General features: G+C 43.8%; 1 protein-coding gene across 3 annotated transcripts in view; it reads right to left on the bottom strand.

Annotated features, from left to right (window-relative positions):
* ASTN2 (astrotactin 2) overlaps nucleotides 1-27,804 on the bottom strand; it is an 893,996-nt gene that overhangs the window by 591,908 nt on the left and 274,284 nt on the right. The window contains exon 4 of one of the 3 annotated variants that reach the window (XM_012664417.1): nucleotides 10,349-10,501. The exons of 1 other annotated variant lie outside the window; for it this stretch is intronic. In XM_012664417.1, the coding sequence (XP_012519871.1) occupies nucleotides 10,349-10,501 (153 nt within the window). Of the gene's footprint in view, nucleotides 1-10,348; nucleotides 10,502-27,804 lie in introns of those variants that run through there. One more of the 3 variants, XM_012664419.1, reaches the window with a different exon arrangement.

Genomic DNA, 27,804 nt, shown 5'->3' with positions numbered 1-27,804 from the left:
GGCTGGTCTTGAACTCCTGACCTTGAGCGATCCACCCGCCTCGGCCTCCCAGAGTGCTAGGATTACAGGCGTGAGCCACCGCGCCCGGCCTCCTTCCTTTATTTTTAAGATGAACTTGCATTACTGAATAAGTGATATTTTGTCCAACATTTATTGTGTGTGCGTGCGTGCGTGCGTGCGTGCGTGCGTGTGTGTGTGTGTGTATGGAACAGGAACAAGGCCCACGTCAGCTTTTTACACCATGCTGCTGAAAGTTTACTACACACCTTGCCTGTTTTCTTACCATATAGGAATGGGAGATTTTGTTATATCACCATTTAAAAAATATATATAGACATACATAAATACATGCCCACATACACACACATATATGAGGGCTGTCCAGAAAGTATCCAGCCATGTAATATATTCTTGTTATATTAACAATAGCTGGATAATTTCTGGACAGGATATATTTTAGATTTGAGAGTTTCCCCCAAAATAGTGAAGCCCAATATACAAATATGGAACAGGAGCTTGATAAAAGAGCCCTACCCATTCAGCCACAACACCCCCACCCCCTTTTCCCCAAGCGCCTATTTGGAGCACAGCTTGAAAACTCCTGCTAATGGCTCAGGCAATCTACCCGACATCCTCAGTATGTTTAACCATGTCTGTCTCAAACATGGGAAAATGCAAAGCTTCTCTTTGCAATTTCCTAAGTGATTTACCCATTTGAATTCAGTTGAACTAGAAAAGAGCAGGAGTTGTCAACTTCCAACGAGGTATTTTGTTAAAATTCCCCAACAGTCAGCCCTAGTGTAGGTAACATGGCCTACATGATTTTACATGCCTAAATGGTATAAAAAGAGGATGATTGTGCAAATTAGAGGACTTTAATTCCACTGCCGGGTCTACTAGTTTCTCTGTGTGATACTGATGAGTCTCCACTCGCATCATTTCCCACATCTACAAGCAGGTTGGATCAGACAACCTCGAAATTCATTTCTGTCTCTGATTGACGAAGAGACTTGCTTTGACCACCAGAATGAAGCAGAAGAGATGACATGTGCCTTCAAGCTCAATTCTCAAAACGCCTTGCAGCTCCCAATCTTGCTGTCTGTGGAACCCTCCAGCATGTGAACCAGCCTGGGATAGCCGGGTGACCACAGGTGCACGACCAAGGTCAGCTGAGCCTGCCCCACCCAGACCAGAACTACCCAGCTGAGTGAAGCCCAAATGTTCGATTTGAATTAAGGCTAAATAAATGGTTGCTGTTTTAGTTCATTAAGTTTTAGGGTGTTTTGTTATGCAACAACACTAAGGTAGCATTGTACCATTCTAATGAAAGAAATACTCTAGAGTTGTGTCCCCAGGCCTCGCCAGGACCTGGTGCAGAGCCTTCTGCTAAGGCCACTTGCAGGTGCCTCTCCATCCTCCAGGCCAGACGGAATTGACTGAGAGCCTCCAGACATATTTCAGACGGACAAGGAAAACCGCCTAGAGGAGACATACACTTTCAGTAATACAAACTTCTCTGAAAGACACATCAGCAAAGATTTATGGAGGCAGCCATGTGCTCTGACTACAGATCAGCTCTCCCTGTCTCAGTGCAACACAACCTGGAGGTCACTGGGTTGGTGGGGGTGCCGTCCCAGGCTGCACATCTTAGGAGGGGCCTGTGGTCAAGAGAGGGAAAGCCAGAGACATAGAGTAAAGGCTTCCCAAATAAAGACGCATCCTGTTCCTTGCCTTTGAAGGTACCAGGGCTCTGATTTTAGGATGAGGCTAATCTATAGCATGCTTTAAAGGTGCATTTCCATAAGCACTCCAGTACATTCTCACGGCAGCCAAGGACAAAAAGAATGGTAGGTATAATCACATCCCCAGGTGCTGGCGATGGAATCCTGAGGATATTAAGCAGTTTCCCCGAGGACCCATTGCACTTAAGGCAGGGTTGGGGTCCAAATCAGAGGTTTCTGACTCCAAATTCTAGACGTTTCCCTGCACAATAATGCTTCCCAATCATATGTATTATCAAAGGCTATTTGAGTTGGAGGAGACCTGTGGAAAGAGCCCATCGCCTTTGCTTTCCAAATTAACAACAATAAAGATTTATTAGGTACTTACCATGTTCAGTACAGCCTGCCGAGCACTTTACATACATTAACTCTAATCCTCCCAGCCTCCCTATGAGGTGGCTGATGGGACGATTTACAGATTAAGTAATGGAGATTTAGTGCGTAAGTCATTTCCAAAGTTTAGCAAGTCAGTGGCAGAGCTGGGACATGAATCCACATCTGCCTGACTCCAGAACGTGAGTGCATTGCCACAAAGCCACACAGCCTCTTAGATGGGGACACTGAGGCCTTGAGAGTGGAAGGTTTTGTCCAAGATGATGCAGCTAGTTTGAATAATCATCTATTACTTCATTAAACATTAATTGAGCATCTGCTATTTGTCAGGAAGTAGACTAGCCAATGGGAACACAGGCATGGCCTGGAAATAGCTGCTGCACTTGGGGAGATTAATTAAGGAGAAGATGAGAAGTGGCCATAAATTACTCGAATAAAAGAGAATGAATGACAAATATCTCCAGGAAGATAGCTAAGAGGTTATCAAAGCTTAGAGGGAACGTGTGTGACTTACATTCAGAAAAAAAATTGCAAAAGCTTCATGGAGAAAATGGATTTAGGGTTCTGTTTTAAAGGAAAGGTAGACTTTAGGTCTTGGCAATGGGGAGGAGGAAGAAAATCAAGCCAGAGAAAGGGCACACAGGTGGAAAAAAGAGACGTTATTTCATCACAGACTCGGGGCTTGTCTCTAGGTAGCTGGGGTCTATCCGGTCCTCCTAACCTTTGTAACATCTCATGGTTTAAGTTGAACTTCATTTTGATGATGCAGTGTTTGAACTTCATTTTGGTGAAGCAATGTCAAAACTTCCTTTGGCAAAGGGGCAGTGAACCCCATTCCAAAGTCCTTGGTAGGAAGGGAAGGCTGCTGGGGGATAAAGGGTTGGGGGAACAAAGATGGGGACCAAAGAAACATAGATTAGTCCTGGGGCTGCCTATTCTGTATTTAAGCGGAGCAACAACCCATTAAGGCAACTAATTTAAAGTCATTAATGTTTCTATTTTCTTCTAACTAAGTGACTAATTCACAGCCAGTTACTAGTGAAAAGGAAACTATATATAGACATAAGCTTGCATCCCAGGACAGTGTCCCATGGCAAAAGGACACATTGGAGCTGGTCGATCAGGAAGGATACAAGAACCAGGATTGGCCTCTCCTCCCCAGTGTGAGGGTGCAGTGGAGAAACTTGGGAGCAAAATCCAGGGTTCAATTCTGATAGAGGATTTGGTGCTTCCCAGCATCTGGCTGGCTCACATTTTCTTCCAGATATTCCCATGATGCCCTGCACAGCTTCATCCCCATGCACCTTTGCATATTTTATTTCTTCTACCAGCAGTGTCTTCCTAACCTCTCTCTCTCGTTAATATCAATGCATTATTTAAGGATTACTCCCTCTGGGAAGCCTAATTATTCTCCCAGTTTAGTAAACACCACAAGGCAGCCCACACCACCTTCATGTACTCATTGTGGTACAAATGTCTAACGCCCCGCTTCCTTCAATACATGATGAGGTGCTGTTGGACAGAGGTCTGGGTGGCGCATCCTATATATGCATGGCATATCAAAGATGCATTAAAAAATGCACAGGGCACTGTCCAGTGACATAATGCTGCAGGCTCCTGGGGACATGGGACTGGCTCCCTGGGGCCAGACAGAAGCGAAAGGGGCAGTCCTGACTCTTTGTCATCTCAGACAGGGAGATGCCTCACCTTCTAGAACCTTGTAGCTCCTGAGCACCTTCACAGCAGCACTGATGACATGGTGCATTGCCAGTGCAAGAGAAGCTGCATCTGCTTCCTTCTAGTATCTAGACTAGGTTGGTATAATTTCATAGCTCAAAAAGCTTAATCATGGTAGCTATGGGTAGAACTCAAGTCAACTGGGAATTTAAATGTGGGCTCTGAATTCAGATGATCTGGGCTCTGAGTCCACAGCTCCACAAACTGCTAGTTGAGTAAACTTGGAACAAGTCCCTTAAACTGTGAATTTACTCCCTTGTTGAACAAGAATAATTATAGTGCTTACTTAATGAGGTTACTGAGAGCTTTTAAATGAGATAGTATGTGTGATGAGCACAGTGCCTAAAACACAACAAATGCTCATTAGATAGTGGGTTGCGCTGCATCTACTTAACCCCTTGCATTCTGTGGGGCTCCCAGCTACCTCCTTTTATCCATCTATCCATCATCTATCCATCCATATATTCTCCCACTCAGCCAGTTACTATCCTACACCAGTTCTTTGTTAGCCATTTGGGCTACAGACAGACATAAAATACTGTTCTTTCCATCACAGGATTGTGAGTATTGAAGAAGGTGAGAGATGTGTCCACGTGTATTTATGACGCACTGTGATCGGGGCTGGAATAGGAATAGCACTGGGTGCCCAGAGAAAAGAGTGTCTCACTCAGCTGGGGCAGGGGCTAAGGAAGTGCTTCATGGAGAACACTCTGAGGCTGGATTTTGAAGATGAGTAGCAATTTTCCTCCTGGAGAGGGAGGTGAAGGAGGGGAGGGCCTTTCAGGCAGGGCTTACAAAGCAAGGCATGGTGAGGGAAAGAGAAATGGTCTGTGTTCTGGAGGCTGCAGAATACAGTGGCTTGGGACTCAGGGGTGGCCAGAGGAAGGGTGGAGTCCAGGTTAGGGAGGAGCCTTGTGTAGCAGGTAATGGCAATCTTTTAATCCTGTTAAACAGTATGCCCTTCACTCTACAGGCTCTTGTTTCTAAAACTGGTTATATGTATTCCTACGGCATAATAATCCTGACAAAAATAAGTGATGAGAATAGCAAGATAATAGAGCACATATGTTCAGTGTGCACCGTGGGCCTGGCTCTGTGCTAAGTGTTTCACAGGCACTCTCTTATGCCATCCATGGATCCTTTGAAGATGGTACCATCATCATCCTCTTATAATGTGCTTAATCATGATTCTTCCTGGCATGTTAGTATGAACTGACGACTTGAGCAAATGTTAAATTCATTAACTGACCAATAATACAACATAACTTAAACTAAAATAAGCATGTGTATTTTATAAAATAGAATGACATGGATTTTTTTTTTTTAAGATGGAACCTGGAATGTGGGCCTTATGACTGACGTGTTTGGAGCACAGCTGCAGACCCACCGGGGGATGTGTTCACTTTGAAGACCTCACTTTGAAAGCCTGAGAAGCCCCCAGAGTGCAAGTAATAGACTATCAGGAGAATGTTCTAGGCAGGGCAGTGACATGGCCAGATTTACTGTGTTTTCAAAAGATCACCCCAGCTGCCAAGGTGGAAGACAGATTCGTGGGTGACAAGGCTGGATGAAGAAGCCGCTGCAGGAATCTGGGTGAGGAGTAACGAAATCTCAACGAAGTCAGAGGCAATGGTCCAGGAAGTAGGGGATGGATTTGCGAGACTCCGGAGGCCCAAGGAGCAGGACCTCGACGGCAGTGCTAATACTCGCTACTCTTGATTGAGGGTTGACCACGTGCCAGGCACTGGGCCAAGCATCTCGCGGGTATCATTTCACAACCCACATGGGGTATTGGTATGATTAGCACTGTTTTACAGAAAAGGAAACTGAGGCTATGCATAGCTCTGTTCATTTGTTTAAGATTGTTCAGTTAGCCACTGGTGGAATTAAATTTCCAATACAAAGTCCTGCTTTTAAGAACTACTACCTGAAACTGCATGAGCCTCAGGAAGCTCTTCCTCACATCCAAAAGAGTCCTCCCCTGCTTTATTTGAATGCCAACACCTCCGTTATACTGCCCGTGCAATGCTAGGGAGTGGCTCCTTAGCAGCCGTCTCATAAAACACTGTCACAAACAGGAAGGCAGCAATTAAGTCCCCCACTAGCCATCTCACGTCTGGCCAAGGATGATGCGCTTCAGCATCCACAAGGCCTCCCAGGAGGAAGCCACAGCTACAAAAACACAGTGGAGCTGCTTTTAACCATGTGCTTAATTCTATGGCACTGGTTCTCAACCACCCATCCCATCTGCTGGAGACCACTGGGCACATGGACTGCGTGTGGAGTCTAATGAAGCAGCAAGAAGCCAGGGCTCCCACTCTGGGCCAGATATCCCATGACCACCTTACTGGCAGGAGGAGGGCACGAATAGTGAACAACAAGAGGTTCAGACCATCATATATGTGGTTCTGATGGTCAATGTGGCTAATGGACTTTTTCCCAGATTATGTGGCTATAGATGTTTCTGTTCCACAAGACATTAATACATGTTTCAGGAGGAAAACAGAGTCTGTGGTCAAGAGACTATCAAGACATCGAGTTAAACAAAGCAGCCCAGCTTTCTGTACCGCAGGACTTCTCAGAGTCTTTAACAGACTACGTTCCATTCAGGAGTCTTCAAGAGGAAGAGGGCGTGTGTAGAATTTCCTAAACTTATTTTGACCACAGAGTTCTCTTGTCTAAGAAGATCTTGATAGGCTGTGGTGAACAAGTTTGGAAGTGTAGGGCTGACATGTATTATTGTTACTCCTCTCCTGCAAAAATCTTATCCAACAGTAGCAGCAAAATTACAAGCACAGTGCTACTAAGCTGTTTGGGAAATTGCTTTAACAGCATCCACTTGAGCACATTTATTGCATTACATGTCAGTGAGTTTGTATATGGGGGAAACAGGATTCTCCGGAGGTCGGTACCAGGAGGCTTTGGTTCATCACAGATTCCTCGTACACCATCCATTTGAAAGTTATAAAACTGAGCCACTTTCCAGTAATCTTTGATGTTAATATACTCACTTACTCAACAAATATTTATTAAGCACTTTCTTATATTAGATTTATAAATACGAAGCTCATACTTTAGAGAGAAGGATAGTAAGCAAGCGAAGAAATAAAAAATTTAGAGTAAATTACTACTATGGAAGAAGTACAGAAAGAGTGATATAAAAGATAGTAGCAGGTCAGGGCTGAAAGGAACCAAATTTCAGATTGGGTAGTCACGGAAGACGGTTCTGAGGAGCTGATGTTTGGGCTGAGAGGTGTAGGTGAGAAGGGGCCAGCTTGGACAGCAGCAGGGGCCAGAGAGAGGCATGGCAAGGACAAGGAAAAGCAAGTTCTCAGATGTTAATGTTGGTTGTGTTCCTGAAACATGAAGGAAGACAGTTTGGCTGTAGCATAAGGAAATGCAGAGAAAATGACATTAGGAAAGAAGGCAGGAGTCAGACCCAGATCATTCAACGTCTACAAGCCACGTGCCGTGTTTGGATTGTACCCTAAGAATAACAGGAAACCATCAAAGGATTTTAGGCAAGGCAGTGACCTTATCTGGTTTATCTTTCTACAAAGATTACTTTGCTGCTTTAGGGAGACTGACTCTCAAGGAGGGTACAGTTGTAAGGAGATGGTAAGAAATGACAGGGGTCATAATGGTGACAATGAAAGGGAGGACAGATTCGATATGCATTGAAGAGACACAAATGAATGTCTTCATGCATAGTTCTCCAAGACCCCATCTGATTATAAATTAGCATAACTTGAAACAGATTTCCATTAACACTCTAACTTTGAAATTCTGCTCTAAGAGGGGGAGACAGACAGATTTGTAAGTAAAGGCCAAGTCTTATGCAAAAACCAAAACTAAAAACAAAAGCCTTCTATGTGGCACTGTTTGTGATGATGGAATATTAAAAACAGCCCAAATACCTAAGAGTAGGGGCCTGGTTAAGACAATTATGGTGCATAAAAAGGATATTTTTGAAAAATTCAGTGACATAAAGAATGCTTAGGATATGATGCTAAGAAAATGAAATCAGGTAAGTAATAAAGAGAGGGGAGGTTATGGACTTGGAGTCAAGTGTGTTTATGTGGTGTGGATGTGTAGGGAGGATGCAGGACGGGGGTTCTTGGTGAATGGTGAAGGAATAAAGATGAATAGATAAGGCTGAGTGAATTTTTGAGGAACTCTGAATGCCTAAACCAGAACAAACATAAAATAGCATTTATTCAGTCCCTGATATATGCTATCTGACATCTCCAAGGTGATCTACATTCATCATTTCATCAGATGCTCACAGCAATCTTCTGGGGGACTGGCACCCTCACTTTATGAAACAGGAAACTGAGGCTCAGAGAGAGCCAATGACTCTTCCAAAGCCACGCAAGTTGAAACTGAATAGGTCGGGCTTAGCACTCAACCCTTTCTGACTTCCAGGACCCTACTATTTATCACCATACAATGGTTCAAACCTGGAGTTTACCACTCAAGTTCCATAAAGGAACTCCACCATTTTCTTCTGCCGCAATCTATGACCTTAGCTTAACATGCAGATCTCGCCTTTTTACAGGATTCAGGATTTCACAGAATTCAGACCTAGACATCCTCTCACTAAATAGTAAGCATCCACTATGCGTCAGGTACTGATTTAGGTCCACAAATGTAAAGATGATTCAAACAATAAGACAATCCCTGCATTCAAAGAACTCTCTGTCTAGCTAAGGAAAGAGCTAGACAAAAACAAATTATATTACACAAAAATGAAACCAGTGCTTAACACATATACAGAAAAGCTGGGAGAATTCAGAGCGAATTGTGACTGTGACAATCAGTGACGTCTTCATGGAAATGTGTCATTCATGTTGAGCTTGGAAAGACAGGTAAGATTTCACCAATGTAGAACACAGTGGTTAAGTTAAAAGGTTTGAGACTCAGACTGCTGGGTTCTCCTTGGCTTCACCATTTACTGGAGTGCCCCTTGGGCCAGTTACCATAGCAATCTGTGCCTTAGTGAGATCATCTGCAAAATGGAAATTACCATAGTATCTGCTTCAGAGGGTGGCTGTGAGGATCAAATGAGATATATCAAATGATATATCAAATGATATATATATATACACACACATATATATATGTTTATTTATATGTGTATATATATGTATAATTTAGTCTGCTGCCTGGAATAAGTTTAGTGTCAATAGGTGACAGCAATTATCTTAGGGGCCAGAGAGGGGGTTAAATGTGGAGAGAATGGCACAGGAAGGAACATGGGAGGACGGAGCGGATGTAATTATATGAGAAAGTGGAGATCAGAGCTCTGTGTGGCTTTGAGTGTCATGTTCATAGCGTGGACATGTTTGAAGGTGCTAACTACCGAAGCTGGGGAGAAGGGGAATGACATGATCAGAGCCAAGTTATAGGAAATGGACAAGTGAGAGGCAAGAAGAGGAGTGGCCAGCTGGAGAATACTGAATGGACTGAAAACAAAGAGATCAGGTTTGGAAATCAGCCATGACAAGTGGGTTCCTCTTATATACAAAGTCACACAGATGGTCAGGGGAAGACGGTGATGATGATGATGAAGATGAAGATGAAGATAATAAAAAAGATGATGAAGAAGAGAAAATCATGATGAAGAAGATCATGATGATGGTGAAGATGAAGAAGATAATAAAGAAGATTATGAGATGATGAAGATGAAGATGGTGATGAAGATGAGGATGACGAAGAAGATGTAGAAGAAGAAGATGATGAAGATGATGAAGATGATGAAGAAGAGAAAGATGATGATGATAAAGTTGAGGATGGTGATGAAGATGAGGATGATGATTATGGTGATGCTATTGATGTGGGAAGAGAGAAAGGTAAGGAGGGAAGAGGAAAAGAATCAGGAAAGAAGGATCTGCTTTCACTGAATGCTGGGCTGGGCGTTGTGCTAAGATATTGTAACAACCCTGTGAGACAGGAGTGGCTTGGAGTAGTAGACCGATTTGCCCTGGGTGACATAGTTAGTTAGCAGCAGAACCTAAATTTGAAAGCAATTCTAACTAATTTACAATACTCCTGCTCTTGACTGCTATATTATTCAGCCTACTAAAAAGGGGTCTCAAACCCCTATTCCTGGCCCCCAGCCTGCGGATGCCTTCCATTAGGACATTCTGCCTCTTTTGCACTCTCTGGAGTAACACCAGCTATCATTTTAAAGAACATCTACTGTGTGCAGGTCCTAGTGCTAGACACATCCCATATATTGTCGCTAATCTTCTCAATCACTCTAAAATTTGGAGAATCCATTCCCGCTCTCAGACGAGGCAGCTGGGGCTCAGAGAGGTTACCTCTGGGTGCAGGGAGCACAGGTTTGCCATCTCCAAGGGGATTTATCAGAGAGACAGTGGCACGAGTTCTGTGAGCACAGGGGGACAAGGGAAGAGGGCACAGCTCTCCCCAGCAACTGTGGAACCTGTGGACAGCCCGCTGACTTCCTGGCAAGAGGTCCAGGAGGGCCCTACCTCGAGACTTGCTCCTCCGCTTCCGCTTCCCTGCCGACGCACTGCGCGGAGCTGGCTGCAGCTGACCGATTTCGATGGGCGTGTTAGCGCGGAAACTCTCCTTGAACTTCTGCATCAGGGACTCCACTGTCTCCTGCGTCGCCTCAGCTGCTGCTACAGGGTGGCAACAGGGCTGAGGTTAGGGCTTGGCCCCTGCTCAGCCCCTGGAGGACTGGGCCTGGCCACACTGAGTCCCTGAAACTCCCTCCATGACCCATTAAAGATATAGAATCACAAACCACTGGCTAAGCACAGATGTATCACTGGCTTACTCATTTATTTATTTAACACCTATTATGTTCCAGGCACTACTCTAGGCCCTTGAGATATGGTGGTGAAAAGTCAGATACAAGCCATTATTCAAGTAATTCATAGTTTAGCAGGACACATATCTAGACAATTCCAACACTGTGCAATATTTCTGTGATAGGAGAGTACAGAATTCCTGAGGAGTATCCAAAAGGGTCATCGCACCCATCCTGGGAGTCAAGGCAGGCTTCCAGGAGGAGGCACTATCTAGGCTGAGACCTTAAGGATGAGTAGGAATTAGCAAAGAAGGCAGAATCAGGCTGGGCTTGGAGAGACAGTGTCCTACACAAATGATGATCTGAAGCCAGAAGGGTAACAGTGCTCAAGCAATGAAAAATAGTTCAAGGTGGCTGCAAGGGACCTTATGAAGAGGGGCTGCAGGAGATAAGTCTGGAGAGATAAGGATATCCTGTAAACCACATATAGGAGTGCAAATTTTATCCTAATGACAAAAGGTTATCATTGAAATGTTTCAAACAGGAAACTGACATGTTCAAACAAAGTCATTTTGAAAATAATTACTAATTAGAGCATGCAGAATGCAAATTGAGGCAGGGAAGGAGGCCAGCGCTGAGGCTTTTGCAGTAGCCAGCCAGTGGCATGGGTGGCCTGAGCCAGCATGGTAGCAATGAAGGTCACACAATGTGTTAGAATATAAAACTACAGAACTGTGGATATATAGATCACTTAACACCATATCCCATTTTACTCTGCATTGAGGGTAAGTTGAGGCCCTGAAACAAGATACATGACTTGGTCTGAGCTAGCAAGTGACAGAATCAAGCCTCCTAACCCTATTCTAATGTTCCATTTGCAAACTATACCCTCCAATGATCTGTAAGTAACCACATTTCCACAAAGTTTCAAAACTGAGACTGGTAGAAAGTTCTAGTAAATGGAGAGAGTGAGGTCAGAGGGCAGAGAGAAGAAGGGGGGAAAAAATAGAAAAGCTTGAGCCAGAAGGAAAGAGGCAAGATAAAAGGCAAGGAGAGGAAACCAGAAAGAAGAAAGGGAAAATCGCTGAATGGCCTCAGTGCTTTTGTTCTGAGAAATTCCCAAAGAAAGCCCTGACTTTGAAATCTTCAAACTCAACTCTCCCTCTATCTATGTCTCTAGAGGCTAGGAAATTTCTTCTTTGGTTTGAACTACCTGCTGTCCGATGACAAGAGATGGGATGCACCAAAGATTTCTGTTTCTTTGAAGAGGTTTCATCAGACTGGACAAAGAAGGCTCCAAAACATCCCAACACCCATCTCTAAGAAGCACCTGTTTTCCCAAGAAAGCTACAGATATTTGTCTATAGGGTAAGTCATACCTAGAGGACTGTTTGCTATTGGGTTCTGTGAGAAGTCCCATCTTCAGGGACACAGGGGAATCTATGATTGCTAAGAAAGAAACACGTGACAACACAAATGAACCAGGTGGAGAGGGAGAGAAGGGGGGACGGAGAGAGAGAGAGAGAGAGAGACAGACTCCCTTCCTCTTCTTATAAGGCCACAGTTCAATCTGATTAGAGCTCCTTCTTATGACCTCACTTAATCTTAGTTACCCCCTAAAAACCCTAGAGACAGTCTGCTCTGGACTAAATTGTACGCCCTGCTCACCAATTCTTATGTTGAAGCCCCAACTCCCAAAATGACTGTATTTACAGATGGGGCTTTTAGTAGGTAATTAAGGTAAATGAGGTCATAAGGGTGGGATCCTAATTCAGTAGGATCAGTGGCCTTCCAGAAAGAGTGAGAGACCACTCTCTCTCCGTGCACACACACTAAGGAGAGGCCATGTGAGCACACAGCATGACGATCGTGTCTGCAAGCCAGGGAGAGGGCCCTCACCAGAACTCCACCATACTTGCACCTTGACCTTGAACTTTCTGCCTCCAGAATGGTGAGAAAATAAATTTCTGCTGTTTAAGCCACCTTAGTCTGCAGTAAAGGTTTAGCATCCTTAATCCAGAAATCCAAAATCCAAAATGCTCCAAAATCTGAAAATTTTTGAGCACCAACATGACACTCAAAGGGTAGAGCACTTTGGATTTTGGATTAGGAAGAGGATCAACCTCTATTTTGTTACGGTAGCCCAAGCAGACTAAAACACAGCCACACTGGTAGTTAGGGCTTCAAAACATGACATCTGGGGGGACACAAACATTCAGTCCATAACAAGATACAGGGGTGAGAAAACAAACAAAAGCCTCTCATGATGCTTACCATATAGACAGGAAGATCAATACTAGATCATAATTAACATCGAAATGTAAAATTTCCACGTGATATGTACGATAAAGTAGAGGTGAAGGATGATATGAGAGGCTATAATAGAAGACTATGGCCTAGTCCAGGAAAATCATGGAAACTTGCTTCAAGGAAGTGAGCAGTGTGACCCAGGTCTGAAGAGTATGGTTAATCAGGTGGGGAGGAAGTAGTGAGTGTTGAGGGAGTGAGGTGAGAATGGCAAAAGAGGCAGAGGGAACAGTCTAAGCAAAGACCTCTTGGGGAGAAGGAACACAGAAGGGGCTGCAATCGTCCACTGGGGCTGAATCACTGAAGGCAAGCAATGTGAGATGATGCTGGAGAAGAACCAGAGAGCCCTAACCCTAACCCTAAATCTAACCCTCACCCTTTGGGCCTTGTTAAGGGTGGAACATACTGAAGGTTTTAGATTGGAGAGTGATGTGATCTGATGTGCATTTAGGGAAGATTGCTGATCACTCTGGTAGAAGACAGAAGACTTCATTGGAGAAGGACAGGAATGAAAGTGAGAAGACCTACCAGGAAGACAGCACAGTAGTGCCTAAGTCCTGGTATGAGATGCTGGTAGTCTGGAGCAGGGGAGCCGGGTAGAGACTGAGAAGCATACAGAGTAGTGGAGAGAGTAGGGACAAGTAGCAGAGTACTAGCGACAGAGAAGTAGGCAAATTTGAGAGCTATTTTGTAGGTAAAATGCCCTCCGAAGGTGGAGACTGATTGATAAGGGAGAGAGGCATTGAGGATGACTCCTGGTCTTCTGGCTTGCACAGGTAGGGAACGACAGCTCCTCCACGAGAGGAGGAGCTCCACAAGAGACCATGTTTGAGAGGAGTGAACATGAGTTTGGTTTTAGATATGAAAACCCTATGGTGTCTTTGAGACACAGAAGTGGAGATGTTGGGTGGAGAGGAACCCATACATTCCTTGGAAGAAGCAGGGAGGGGGTATGTGCGATGGTGAAGAACACGAGCTCTGATGCTGGCACGGTGTAGGCAACAGAACACGCATCCGTTCCTGACTGGTTGCTCTCCCCGCGTCCTCCCAGGTCCATCCACACCCCCAGGCTCATTCTGCGCAAGCCCATGTCCTGGAGGCAGATCCCTTTGGACTATCTCACCTGGCTCCTTGTTATCTGGCTGCTAGGTGGGTGTGGCCAGTGGAATGCTCTAGCAGGATAGGGAGGAATTTGGAGGCATTTCTTCCCTTGCTCCTTTCCTGTTTCTGTACCATGTTTTTGATAGAGACTGGGACCCTCAGCAATTACAGCTTCAGCCAGGGGCGCCCTTTCCACAGTCCCAGTTCTCGCAAGGCCCAGTAAAACCACATTCTCTCCCTGCCCCTACAGTTCTAGGAGCCAGTGGTGGCTTCCTGGAATCTCTTGTCCCTGGTACCTTGACATCCCGTGTTGATTCTCTTCACTCTGCCTATGCCTCTATAAATAGTCACTTCATTGAATTCTCTTTCAAATTCCCATTTGAGGATGCCTTCTTTGCCCAGCTGGGCCCTTGACAGATACAGCATCCCCATCTCTCTTTTTATTTCATGGCTCTGACATTCAGCAATTCCTAAAGGTCGGCCTCTTTCCATTTTGTTATTTCTGTTTCTTTTCAGCTGATGCAGAATTGGCTGGCTGGGGGGAGAGGAAGGCACACAGAGACGGAGGGTTTGCTCCCCTGAGCTGCAAGGGTTTCTGATCCCCACCATAGCAAATCCCATCCATCTGTTTGGCTGCTCTTGCCTCGGTGACAGTGCCAAGAGCCCCAACAGGCTTAGAGAGGGGAGTGCTTGTGCAATCCTCTCCATGGCCGATTTCACCCTGCATACCACGCCTCTCATCCCAGAGCCCTCCCACCCCATGCGGCAACTCTATCGATATCAATATATCAAGCTGTCCAAACAAGCCACGTTACCTCCTGGTACCTGCTGAGCTCTGCCTCCCCAGAGCAGCAAAATGCTCACCCATCGCCTGGATGAATGCAACAGATGGTGCTTGATCGGAGCATCGCGGTAGGCCCAGGAAAGGAGGGAGCGGAGGGGGATAGCGTCTCTTTCTAATTGACATATGAGAGATCGTCAGGCTTAATGGGAATGAACCACTGGGGCCTGAGGAGAGGAGTCCTGGCCTTCAAGCCAAGGCAAAGAGAGATGAGAGGAAAGGAAAAGAGAGGTGGGAAGAGGAGAAGGAAACAAGAGTGGAAGAAAGAACTTTGCTCACTAATAAAGTACAGGGGCCAAAAAACAGGGGGTATAGAGGAGTGGGAAGGCCAGGAGAGACAGAACAGAGGAAGGAAGGAGTGTGGAGAGGACAGGAGAGAAGATACAGAGGTGAAAGGAGAAAGCAGAAAAGAGGGTGGCCCCTAAGTCATTTTGCAAAGGCAAAAGGGGTGTGTTGGTTTCCAGGTATCAGGCCTCAGCTTCTATGCTGCAGAACAGGTGCTGCACGCTGTGTCTGCACTGATTCCCAACTGTACCTTCACCCTGTCCTCCACTGTTCTCTCCCCCACACAGCCACCCAGGGTGTCCTACTGATGAAGTACGCACAGGTTTGCGTTCAGGCTCCAGGATCACTTTCATTGCCCTCTTTAATTTTTTCAGACATAGTCAGCCTGTGTCACAACTCTCTGCTAGGTATGGAGCCTGGCATTTCCTTATGTTTTCTCATTTATTCCTCCTAAGTATCATTAACTCCTGTTTAGAGATGAGGCTACCAAGACTCAGAGACACGAAATGATCTTCTAGGGTCACACAGCTTAGAAACGGCAGAGCTGGGATCTGGCCTCAGGTTATGGTTGACTCTGATGCTCTGGCTCTATCTGCTGCACCACTCGACAGGTACTGTCTCTGGTCTGCTTGGCGAGTAAAGATGGGCATCTCAGTTTTGGAGTCTGGATGCGTGAGTCCTCTGGGCCTGGAAAGTGACTCTTTAGAGCATCTGGGCAAGGAGCCCCAGGCAGTCTGGCCCTGGCTGAAGCCAGTGGCTCGACTTGATTGGAGACTGGCCCACTAGGCCAGAGGAACCTCACTCAAGACCATCCAGCCTGGAGGTCCCAGGTTTGGCTCATATCTCATTTTGTCAGTTCTGTCTCATTGCAGAACTTTGCTCAGAGAACCAAGAAACAGATGGACATTAATTGACCGTATTGCCTAGTGCAAGTGAGAAAGTCTACTCGAGTTCCAATGTTAACTCTGCATCGTGTGGTTTTGAGTTACTCCTTTCACATTTCCTGCCCTCGGTTTCCTTCTCTATAAATGTGTGCAGGATCATTGGGAGGATTAAGTGTAATTATGTACATAAAATGTCTAACAGAGCTTCTAGAACATAGTAAGAACTCAAGAGAGAGCAGTCATCACCCATCTTCCTCTCACTAACCCATCAGCTTTGTGATGTTTCACTTAACTCATTCCTTCCTTCATTTTAAAGTCATTGGCATGATGAAATAGCCACTTCCTAAATTCTCTTAAAGAGTGTATATTTCCCCTTTTATGCAGAGGTGAAAATAGTCACCGAGGGACAAAGTCATGACGACAGTCAGCAGCAGACCAAGGTCTAGCACTCAAGTCTCCTATTTCCACCACTCCTCCCTGCTTCCTCAAATTCTAGGGTAATTTTAACCTTAGATCTTGTAACGGTTAATTTTATTTGTCAATTTGGCTAGACCGTGGTATCTAGATATTTGGTCAAACATGATTCTAGATGGATCTCTAATTTTTTTTAGATGACATCAATCTTTAAATCAGTAGACTTTGAGTAAAGCAGACCACATGGTACATGCGCCTCATCCAATCAGGTGAAAGCTGTAATAGAAGAAAGACTGACCTCTTCGAGGAAGAGGGAAGAGACTACCTTTAGATCTGAGCTGCAACATCAACTCTCCCCTGGGTGTCTAGCCTGCTGGCCTACTCTGCAGATTTTGGACTTGCCAGCTGCCACAATCACATGAGCCAATTTTTCCAAATAAACCTCTCAACAGATAGATGGATAGATGTAGAATGCATACAACCTACAGCATGTGTGTGTGTGTGTGTGTGTGTGTGTGTGTGTGTGTGTGTGTCCTATTGTTCTGTTTCTCTGGAGTACCCTTAGTAATACAGACCTCAATTTGTGTCCCCAGGCTTTGGACTGGGCATACTCAAATGCCAGGATTGGAGGAAAGATATTAAGAGAAGACATCCTAGTCCTAAGGTATACCTCCCCTGGGAAGGCCCAACATACTAAATAAATGCAAAGCACCACCAAATGCTGAAGTTGTGAGAGTCCAGTCACTGAATACAAGATTCTATCTCACGTAGAAGTCACCTCTTCATGAAAAGAGAAATAAGAAAGAAAGAAAACAGCCAGTGTTCCTTAGCCAGATGAGAATGCTCCACAACTAGAACAAATTTAAAACCCATGCACACATTTTAAAAAATGGCTCCCTCTTCCCAAATCTCAGGGGTAAAAAAACTGATGGATAGAATTTTCTCACTTTTTAGTTTTTTCTCCTGTATATTTTCTTAAACCTTCGGTGCCTACTATAGCTTATCTTCAAGCAAGTGCCCGCGGACAAGACAAATGAACAAAAAGGAACAAATATAAATTGGAAAACTTGGGAATAGCCTTTTCTTATATACAAGATCTTGGGCCTGTCAGTTAATACTGCAGATTTGTAGGGTGGTCATGATTTCTGGTAGGAGAACTGCATTGAGTTTGAATGACGGAATTAAATTCAGTGATATTTTGCTCTCTTCTGTTAAAAGCACAACACATTCCAGGTTCTCTGGAGCTGGCTTCACAGTCCCCAGCCAGAGCACAGGAGGTCTCTAAGATGCCTTCCAGCTCCATGATCCTGTAGTTCTAAATGCAAATGAATGTGCTTTTGTGAAGATGAATGTGGTAACTACAATAGCTGCATCTTTCCGTTTGCAAAGTATTTCACCTCCCTCCACTAATGTTATCTTTATGAACTGAACTGCCATTTTACAGAAACCAGAGAGGTAAAGGATATTCTAAAGTCCTGTCCAAGGGAAAAAGGGTCAAGTAACTAGACAGGCTGGGTCAAAGACTTCTTGGTCACCTCAGTACCATCTTGATGGCAAGGTGTGGGCATGGAAGGCTTTTAAATGGGCCACAGTTTAAACTGTTAGCCATGTTTCTTACCAGCTGTAGGACTTGGGCAAATCACTTAACCACTCAGACACTCAGCTTCCCTAAGTACTAAAACACGGCTTGCAATTCCAACTCCAACAAGCTGTTTTGGATTAAATGAGATGTTAAAATGGGTATCTCAGTGCCTGATACAGAGCGAGTACTTTAAAAATGGGAGTTAACATTATTATTGCCAAGGGGTAGGGAACTTGAAGCCTTCTGATTTCAAGATTGCTCTTTTGTAAGCACTAAAGGAGGCAAGAAAAGCTTCATCTTTCTCTACTGCACCCCTTTTAATAAAAGGATTTGTTCTGTAAAATTTGGATTCAGTCAAAAGGCCACACTTAAGGACCTAGAAGGCCATATGTGACCTTATGGCCGCAGGTTCCCCACCCCTGCCTCAGTCTGGGCAGCAGAATCCGATGGGAGTCAGAGTCACCAGCCAGATCCCTCTCCGAGATTCACCCCTTCTGTAATGTCACAGGAAGGCCACATCGTGTGGCTCAGCACCCCTTTGCACTGGAAAACCAACAGCGGAACGACTGGAATTCTTCACCCAACACTGTCACCAGGTGCTTGCATGTGGGGAGGGCACTGAGGCACAGTGATGAAGGGAACACTGTCCCTTTTAAAATCAGGACACTGTTGAGCGGAAGAGGCAGGTAAAGCCAATGAGAATAGAGTGTGCCAAATGCCCAGACAGAGAGCACAGTGTAACGAGAGCACTGAAAACATGTCTCCGGATTCCTTTTGCGAATGGAAAGGTGACGAAAAACTCCCAGAGGAGCCGCCTACTGGTCTGGATCTTCAAGGATGTGGAGCCAGGTAAAGAGAACGACAGAAAAAATATCAGGAGAAAGGAAAAGGGTCAAAGATTATAGAGAAAATACCGCACAGTCTGGTTCTTCTGGAGCTAAAAGTCAGAGATGATTGTATTACCAAGAGAATCCATCTTTAAGCTAGGAAGGGGGGCCCGGCGTTTTCTACCCAGTGCCGTTTCCTTTCCCAGACCCTACTTCAAAAATTCCACCCCTTTTAATAGCCCTGCTGTCCAACCCACTGCCCTTTCCTGCCTCTGTTACTGTTACCCCAGATCCCATGGGTGCAGTGAGTCCAACAGACTTGGGTTTAAACCTTCATTCTATCATGTACTCCTTATGTGGCTTTGGGTATGTTCCTTAACTTCTCTAAGCCTCAGTTTCTTCTCTGTAAAACTTGGGCATAAATCTCCCTCAAGAATTGTCAATTTTCTTTTGGTATTGTTACAATTCAATGTAATAATACATGCGAAGTGCTTAACACACTATCCAAACCCAATTAAGCAATCAACAAAGTATAGCCTTTATTATCATTATTGTTACTCAGCTTAGCTGAGATGAGCCAGCAGAGGGTCTTGCCCAGAGACAAAGCTCAATAAATACTAGGTTCTCCACTTCCCTTTTGGGTAACTCACTGCCTTTGACTAAAGACAGAGGACTCTGGCCCCCTGTCGTCTTCTCATGTTCAAATTTTACCATCATTCCTGGTCCCTGTAACATTCAGGATTTCTAACTCCACTCTGCTCTAGCCAATCTCCATCATGGTTACACCTTGGATCTTGCCATAAACCTGGAAGCTGGATGTGGCTGCAACGTGAATCCTGGAAGTACAGTTTTTGCTCATGGTCCTCTGTCTGTTCTCACACCTTGCTCTGTTATGCTCATCAAGTTTGTGTTTTGACTTCTAAGAGATCATCAGGTCATGAATTTTAGGCATATTGTGCCAACACTTGGGAGTTGTTTCTCTGGCAGCTGGTTGGCAGAGACAGAGAATGCCACTTTCTCCTACTGCCTTCCTTTCCAGAAACTTAACCTCCTGCGGGTTTCACTTCTTCCCGCAGACCTTGAACTTCTTAAGTCTATCTGTTACCAGGGTTCATCTAAATGTACCGTTCAAATTTGCCAAGACTCACAACAGCAATAACAACACTTACTGTTTATGGAGTGTTTACTATGAGACAGGTATTATTTAAGGTAAATCCAACCATCATTTAATATGTCATCTTCATAATGACCATGGTACACGGAAGTATCAGCCTCATTTCTTCACCCCTCCCTGAATTCATAACCTTGCTACTGCCTATTGTTGGAAGGAGTGCACTTCATTGCCCTTGGACTTGGGCTTGGTGTGTGACTTGCTTTGGTGAATGCTATGTGCATGGAGCTCAGCGTGTGCTCGTTGTGAACCTGGGCTTCAACAGGCATCACATATTCCTGCTCCCTGCTCCCAACTGACACCACCAAGAGGAGAGGCTGTCGCAGCTAGTCTGCTTGCCCAAGAAGGATGAGTGAATCATGGTGGACTCATAGTTCTGCAGCCTGGAGCAGGGTCACCCTGACTCCTACAGTCTAGGTCACTGACCCCAGCCAACCTGTAGATGATGAGCAAACTCATGTGAAATAAGCATAACACTCCGATTCTCAGACACACGACTAATCTATATAATACTTAATATTGGATGCCAGTGAGATTTTGTAGTTGTTTGTTAGGTAGCACTGTTGTGGCAATGACTGACTGATAGACAACCTTTCAAGATATATATCATTATCTCCATCTTACAAATGAGTAAGGCACACAGAGGTTAATTAATTTTTCAAGGGTCATACACAGCTGACAGATAGCAGAGCTGCACAAATATCCTCAAATACGACTTTATGGTTTGTTTTACAGCAGGACCAATAAACATGGTTTAATGAACTGATTTCCCCATTGGAGAGGATGAAAGGAATGGTCTCCCTCTTAGCCAACTTCCCTTTAGACTGTGCTAGTGATAATTGTGAGGAAAATCCCAGAAATGACAATTACCTGAAACTGAAGTGTCCCTCATCAGTGGCATAAAGACTATTAATGTATCTGTTCACAGTTTTGGAGTTGGGCTATGGTTGTTGAATGAATGAACAAATGTTTCAAGGTGTATACAGCTGGGTGCTCAATGAAGGGTAAAAAAGTATGCACTGTGACATGGGTACATTGCTGACCTGTGGTGTGGCCGGGAAGGGGATGAGGACAGAGCAGAATATGGAATTTGTACAATTCTCACTATGTCAACTGGGAGATTTCCACTCATCCTCCTTTAAACTAAAGCAAATCTTTCCAGCACAATAGGGTGGTTATAAATTTAAACACATGTAAGTCAACTATAGCAATGGCAGGGATTCTGGAGTAAAATTAATGCAGCCACATTATAAATATGTCCTATTTCTCAATATTAAATTCTTAAAAATAGACTGGCTAAATATATAGACAATAATGGATTGAAGCTGAGTTGGCATTACTATAAGGCTTGGGATTTTCCATTTAATGACTTATAATTTCAGTTTCCCATTTTTACATGACAGTAAGAGCAGGCTTGCTTTATTATTCATGATTACACACCACCACCACCACACAAAAACCCAAACAGAAAGCTAGAGAGTAACACTGGGGGTGTAAGCAGAGAATCCTGAATTGGAAACTCAGCAGATTTGGAGGCAGAACGACAGGAATCAATTTCCACGTCAGCTGCTGGGTGACATCGGACACCTCACCAAGCCTTTCTGAGCCTCAGGAAATTAAAATTCCTGCGAGACGTATGTTAAAGCATTTGGCAAGCTGAGTCACTGCAAAAGTGTACAATATTGTCACTTTATGACGTATTGCTAGTGAAGACTAGTTCTCAATTCTGCTTTTCACATCCTTAATGAAATAGTTAGTATATATACAAAGGGTTCAGACAAAATACCATGGTAAAAACACTGTGCAAAATCATATTAGTATGTACACCAAGGTCCAGCTGGATCTGCCTGTGAGCATCTGCTCACCCTCGAATACAATGACATCACTGCTGAGAGTCTCAGTTGTTCTTTGTTTACTAAATGGAGATGTGGACATATAGAAGAAAGATTTGAACGAGAAAAACAGTGATGCCATCCACTCATGTTTCAGTGTCTACTCTATGTCAGTCACTGTTATCTCCTATGTCACTCACCATGAGTCTGGAAAGTGGGTGATGTTAGTATCCCCACGATGGGGACAGAAGTAGCCCTGGAGCCCAAGCTTGTCTGACCTCCACGATTTCAACCACTACTGAAATAAAGCAAACAGGAAGAGGAGCAAAGGTAAGGTGTGGAGCAGGCAGAGAAAGGATCGACTGTGGAGTGTGGGGGCTGCCCCAGGCATCCATGGGGGCTGCTTTGTGGATATGGGGTCTCATAGGCATCTCAAAAATTATTTTTGTCTCATGGCTAGATGTAATCCTGAATTATCTTCTTCCTTTCCTTATTTAGTTCTGGTTAAAACTGGCTCGGCTAAGTATTACAGATACCTCCTTTCTTCTCTATCCCTTTCCCAGAGAGCAGCCAAAAAAACTGAGCTAAGGCAGCAGAGAGGACTGGAAATCATGTCTTCAGTGGAGCAGAACAAATTCCACCTCTGATGTTTTTTGGTGAAATAATAAAGATCCATCCTAGGGAGCCATTTGTACCGGGAGCCTGCACGCACGGGTGGATGGGTCTTGAGGAATGCACTTATTTTGCTAGATGTGCACAATGAGGTAGAGAAATGTAATAAATGAAAGAGATAGGGAGAGAGGCAGAGAGACTGTGACAGAGCCTCCAAATCGAGCTTGTCTCCTTGCAACACTGGAGATTGTGACAGCCCCCTAAGGAAGCTCAGGCTGCAGCCACCGTTCTGGTAAAGGGGTTTTCCAGGGTTATAGACATCGTGTGCTCTCTCCTCTGAGCACCTGCTTGCCCTTCCTCACCCTTTATTTCTTATCTGTCACCTCCTGATTTAAAGCTCCAGCAGTTGAAGCCTGCATGCTGCATTGCAGGTAGGTTTCCAGGCAGATTTTTTGGAGTTCTGGCAATAATGTAGATTTTATAAACACAAATTCAGTTGGGTATTTTCCCTCCTCTCCTTACTTTTGATTCAATAATTTGGTCATCAGAGAGCTCACTGTGAGTTAACTGTAAGGTGAACACTGAGAAAGTAACATGTATTCTTAGGCAATGTCAATAGAAGCATAAAGTCTAGAACCAAGAAGGGCACAGCTCCACTCTTCATCGCTCAGACCACAGCTGGAGGACTGTGTTGACCTCTGAGTATCACATTAAGCATATTATTAGCAAAATAGAGCAGGTCCACACACGAGAAGCTCATCTGATATGCAAGCTTGCCCTGAAGTCATGAAGAACAGCAAGACTTGGTGAGGGAAGAGAAGTTAGCTGCCTTCAATTATGTGAAGGGCTGCAGTACTAGTACTACTTCTAATATTAATGCTTAATGTTTGTATTGCTATAGCTGCATCCCAGGAACCACAATACATGCATTATATATGTTATAATTACAAGAGCTAGTATTTCTTGAGTGTTGATACTGGGCCAGGCATCTGCTAAAGGGCTTTGCAGATATAATTTCATGACATTCTCTGTGATGTTACAAAGCAAACACTATTTCTAACTCTCTTTTATAGATGGGAAGACTGATCCGGAGAGAGATTAAGGTTCTTGACTATGGAAGGGTTTCTCAACTTGACATTCAGGGCTGGATAACTCTTTGTTGTGGAGACTGTTCTATGCACTGTAGAATGTTTAGCAACATCCCTGGTCTCTACTCACTAGATGCTAGTCGTCCCCTCCCCGAGTTGTGACAAGCAAAATTGTCTCTGGATATTGTCAAATGCTCACTCAGGTTGTGAAGCAATGGACTAAAGTAACTTAGGTGGTAAGAGGGTTAGGAATCAAAATCAGGTCTGTCTGGTATGAAGGCCCAAGATCGTAAAAATAATAATAGTATTAATAATAACAATCATAATTCTAACTATTATTTTATGAACCTGCTATTTAAGAGCTCTTTCTGACTATGGAAAGAAGAACATGCAGAGGTGTTAAGTCCTTTGAAACTGGATGTAATGAGGCAGAGATGTCACATTTCAAAAATAAGATAGAAGAAATCAAAGCATTCCATAAAGGTAGACTAAAAGGCAGGTCAGATCATGGACAACCCTTCATGTTCATAATCCTGTGAATTTAAAACTTGAGGTTCTTATTTTTATTCTAAATGTCTTTCAGTAATTGTGGTTCATTAATTACAGAGGAAGAAAACAATCTTAATCTGAAATGTCTTTTCCTTAGCAGAAGCCTGAAGAAACTCCCCTTGCTTTTCAGATGTATGAGACTGGGAAGATGCCATTCCCAACTCCCTTTCTTCACCCCTCACACACAGACACAAACCCTCTTGTCCATGCCTCCGGGTTCGGAAACAATCGATCCATATCTGGTTCCAGGCAGAAGAAAGTTGAGATATAATAACAAGTCATCAGCTGTGTGGCAAATTGGCAAAGTCTCCACTGATTTGTAAGAAGTTAATGATGCCCGAGAAAGGAAGACATTGGCAGTAGGTAAGCCCACAGCCTCCCACCTGCCTCTTATCATGGCCAGAACGTCTACCCCTGAGCTGTATTTGAACACCGAGGAGGAAAGTAGAAAGGAGACGTGCCCATTTCTAGCAATTAGAGACTGGAATGAAAAGAGATACATGGATCCAAGTCAGTAGGAAACCTGCTGGAAGCCAATCATCCAGGTGGCATTTCAGAGTCATTTCTCAAAAGAGCCTGACGATGCAAGGAATTATACCAAGATGAAGTTAAATTAAAGCTGAACTCAGTTGGGCTGGACATCAAAATGAATTCTTCAATTAACTTACGACTCAAGCACTGAAAGAAAAATGACAAGAGGAAGACGTGGACTTCCATATCCAGAAAGTCAAGTGTCATCTCCTAGTCTGGGTGACTTTTAGCCTTCACCTGCTAAACACAGGGACTGAAGCAACACTTGGATGTTGACTGTGGTATATCAAGGAGGATGAGAGTTTTCCTAGGTGGCTGTGCGCAAAGATGCAGAAAGAAAAGGTCACCTTCAATTCAGAAACTGATAAGCCATTTGGTATGGCTGGAGCTCAGTGTTCCTGCTTCACGGGGGGGATGCTCCGGTAGGTGAGGAGAGAAGGAGAGAGAGTGTGGCCGCATCATGAAGGGACTTGAACACCAAGCTAAACATTTGAACTGCAGTCCGTATTACAGGGATACATGGGAAGGTTTTGATCAGAAGAGTGACACTGTCAGAGATGCACTTAACAAAGATCAATGTGAATGTCACTGTGGAACAGGCATCTTAGGGGGAAAATGAATAACGATAATAATGAGAAAAAGAGCTGAAATGTATTGAGCCACTCAGCATGTGCCAATAACCGCGCTAAGCATTTTACCTGAATTTTCCAATTTGACGCAACAGTATGAGGTAAATACTTCAATAATTTTTATAGAAGAAATTAAAACTAGAGTTCAAATTGTGCTCAAGATCTCAATACTAATTATTAGTGGAGTCAAGCTACCAACGCAGTTCCAATTCTAGTGATTATGCATTTATTTGAAGAGGCTGTGTAAGTGCAGACCATAAAAGATACAAATAATGACTTTAGCTATGTCAAAGGAAATAAAACAAGAGGATGTACATTTGGAAAAAAATATATTTAGGAGTTAGCATGGACAGAAACGATAGGACTTATATATGCATTGTAGTAAATAGAAGTCAAGAATGCATTCTGGTTTTCCTCCTAGGAATGACATATAACTATATGATTTAAGGTTTAACTATACCCCAATATATCCAGAAGTTACTTAAATATTCCCCTTTGCAGTTACAGAAGGATAACTTATCAGTGATGTTTTCCTTACCATGATCAACTTGCCTACAGAACTAAATCAAAACATTCACTACAGAAAGGACAAAAAAAAATCATGGCATGAAGAAATTTCTGCATCTCACCATCAATCTTGGTGAGTGTGTGGCAGAAGAGCACTGGGCATGCCCCAGACTCTGGGATTTGGGCAGGACTGGAGGGTTCAGGCAGATAGCCAAAGAGGGCACTGGTTAAATGAGCAGAGGGGCTTGTGGAAGACTGAACTTGAAACTTAGGTAAACACAACTTATGCAAATATTTACACTCACCTGTTCAATGAGCTTTTCATGAATCTCTCTGTGGCTCTGACCTGCAGGTAAGTCAAACCCTCACAGTCTCACTGTTTTTGGGCACCAGACATTTTGCCCACTCTGATCTTCACTGTTCACCCACCTTCAGCAAAGTCTAAATCCCTTTTTGCACTCTTGTCCTCTTGGATGTGTCTGACCCTCCCTACCTCAGCCTCTCTCTAGTCACAGCATTCAATTACTTCCAAGCTAATTGTTTCCATCAATGTGTGCAAACGAACCATTTATGGAAAATGCCACAAAATGTTAATTTCATTTGGAATTGGGTAATTGCAAAAAACGCTTCCATTTTTTTTATTATATAGAATGAATAAGTATTGTATTAATAGTGCCATTTCCAATTACGACTATAATCGCAGGCCTGTCGTCTGCTAACTGTGGGTTATTTTTCATGGAACATTTTTCTGAACAGTTTTCTTTTTACATTCCACTCCCCGACTCCCTTCCTTGCATCACTGTAATTAAGATAATGCAGAATAATTATAAACACATATTGGAAGCTCAAATGCCAGCATGGACTATCCAACTAGTGCCACATGCTTATTGCAATTTCTCAAGCAAAAAAGCACAAGTGTTGGAGTCTACTGGGGGAGGCAGAGGAAGGCAGCAGGGAACTGGCCTGAGCAGTCCAGGAAACCTGGCCAGAGCCCACATCTGGGGAGCTGAGCTCGCTTGGATATTTCCAGGAAGCATCCAGGAAGAGTGCTCAAGGTTTTTGGGTGTTGAGAAAAAAATTATTGAGAATCTACCACAAAACAGGTGCTTCACATAGGTGACCTGATTTCTTCATCAAGACAACTCCATAAAGTTTGTTTTTTATTCCCATTTTACAGATGAAGAAACTGAGAGTCTAAGAGGTTAATTAAGGAAGTTGGCCAAAGTGATAAACCAGAATATGCAAGCTGAAATTTAGTCCTTGATTCGATTATTAGCTAGTTATTGCCATTAAGAGTCACTCCAAACCTTTTTTTGTTTTGTTTTTTTCATTCAAGATTGTATTCATTCATGAGTCTCTGGGTCAAGAGATTACTCAGGCCAGTCCCAGCTTGGCTTCAAGCTGCAGGTCTACTTCACGTGTCTCTCATCCTCTTTAAACCAATGGGCTATGGAGCATATTCCCAGAGAGCTGAGGAGGAAAATTCCATTGTGCAAGTACATTTCAAGCCTTTCCTTGTGTCTCAGTGCTAACATCTCAGTGGTCAAAGTAAGCCACATGACCAAGCCCCACATGAACAGGGCAGGAAAGTATGCCTGGCCCACAGTGGCCAATGGGACATGAATATGTGCTGAACGGTAATTCGAGCCATCACACCTATAATTTTTTTTTCAGTCTAGAAATTTTAAAATTTATTGCATAAGCTGTAGTAGTCCTTGAGGTTTTTGATCTGAAATTAACATGATGGGATAAGTTTTGTATCTTAACTTCCCTCAATTCTCTCTTCCCCACATTCACGCAGCTCATTTGTGTATAGGTTGTCAGATCACGCGTGTATTTTATTTTATCAGAAAGGCAATGATTGACAGACATGGTAAGAAAGAAAAAGGTTGAAAATAGGGATGAACAAACATTGCTGCCTAGAAATCTTAAATTATGGAACAAAGGCAAAAATAAGTCTGGAACAATACTGACAATGTCATATTTAGTCCTTCTCTGTAAAAATATGGTTT

The sequence above is a fragment of the Propithecus coquereli genome, unplaced genomic scaffold (assembly GCF_000956105.1).
Source record: "Propithecus coquereli isolate 6110/MARCELLA unplaced genomic scaffold, Pcoq_1.0 Scaffold89, whole genome shotgun sequence".
NCBI classification, from domain to species: Eukaryota; Metazoa; Chordata; class Mammalia; order Primates; family Indriidae; genus Propithecus; species Propithecus coquereli.
Note: the sequence above shows the minus strand (reverse complement) of the source record. Positions and strands in the feature narration are given on the sequence as shown.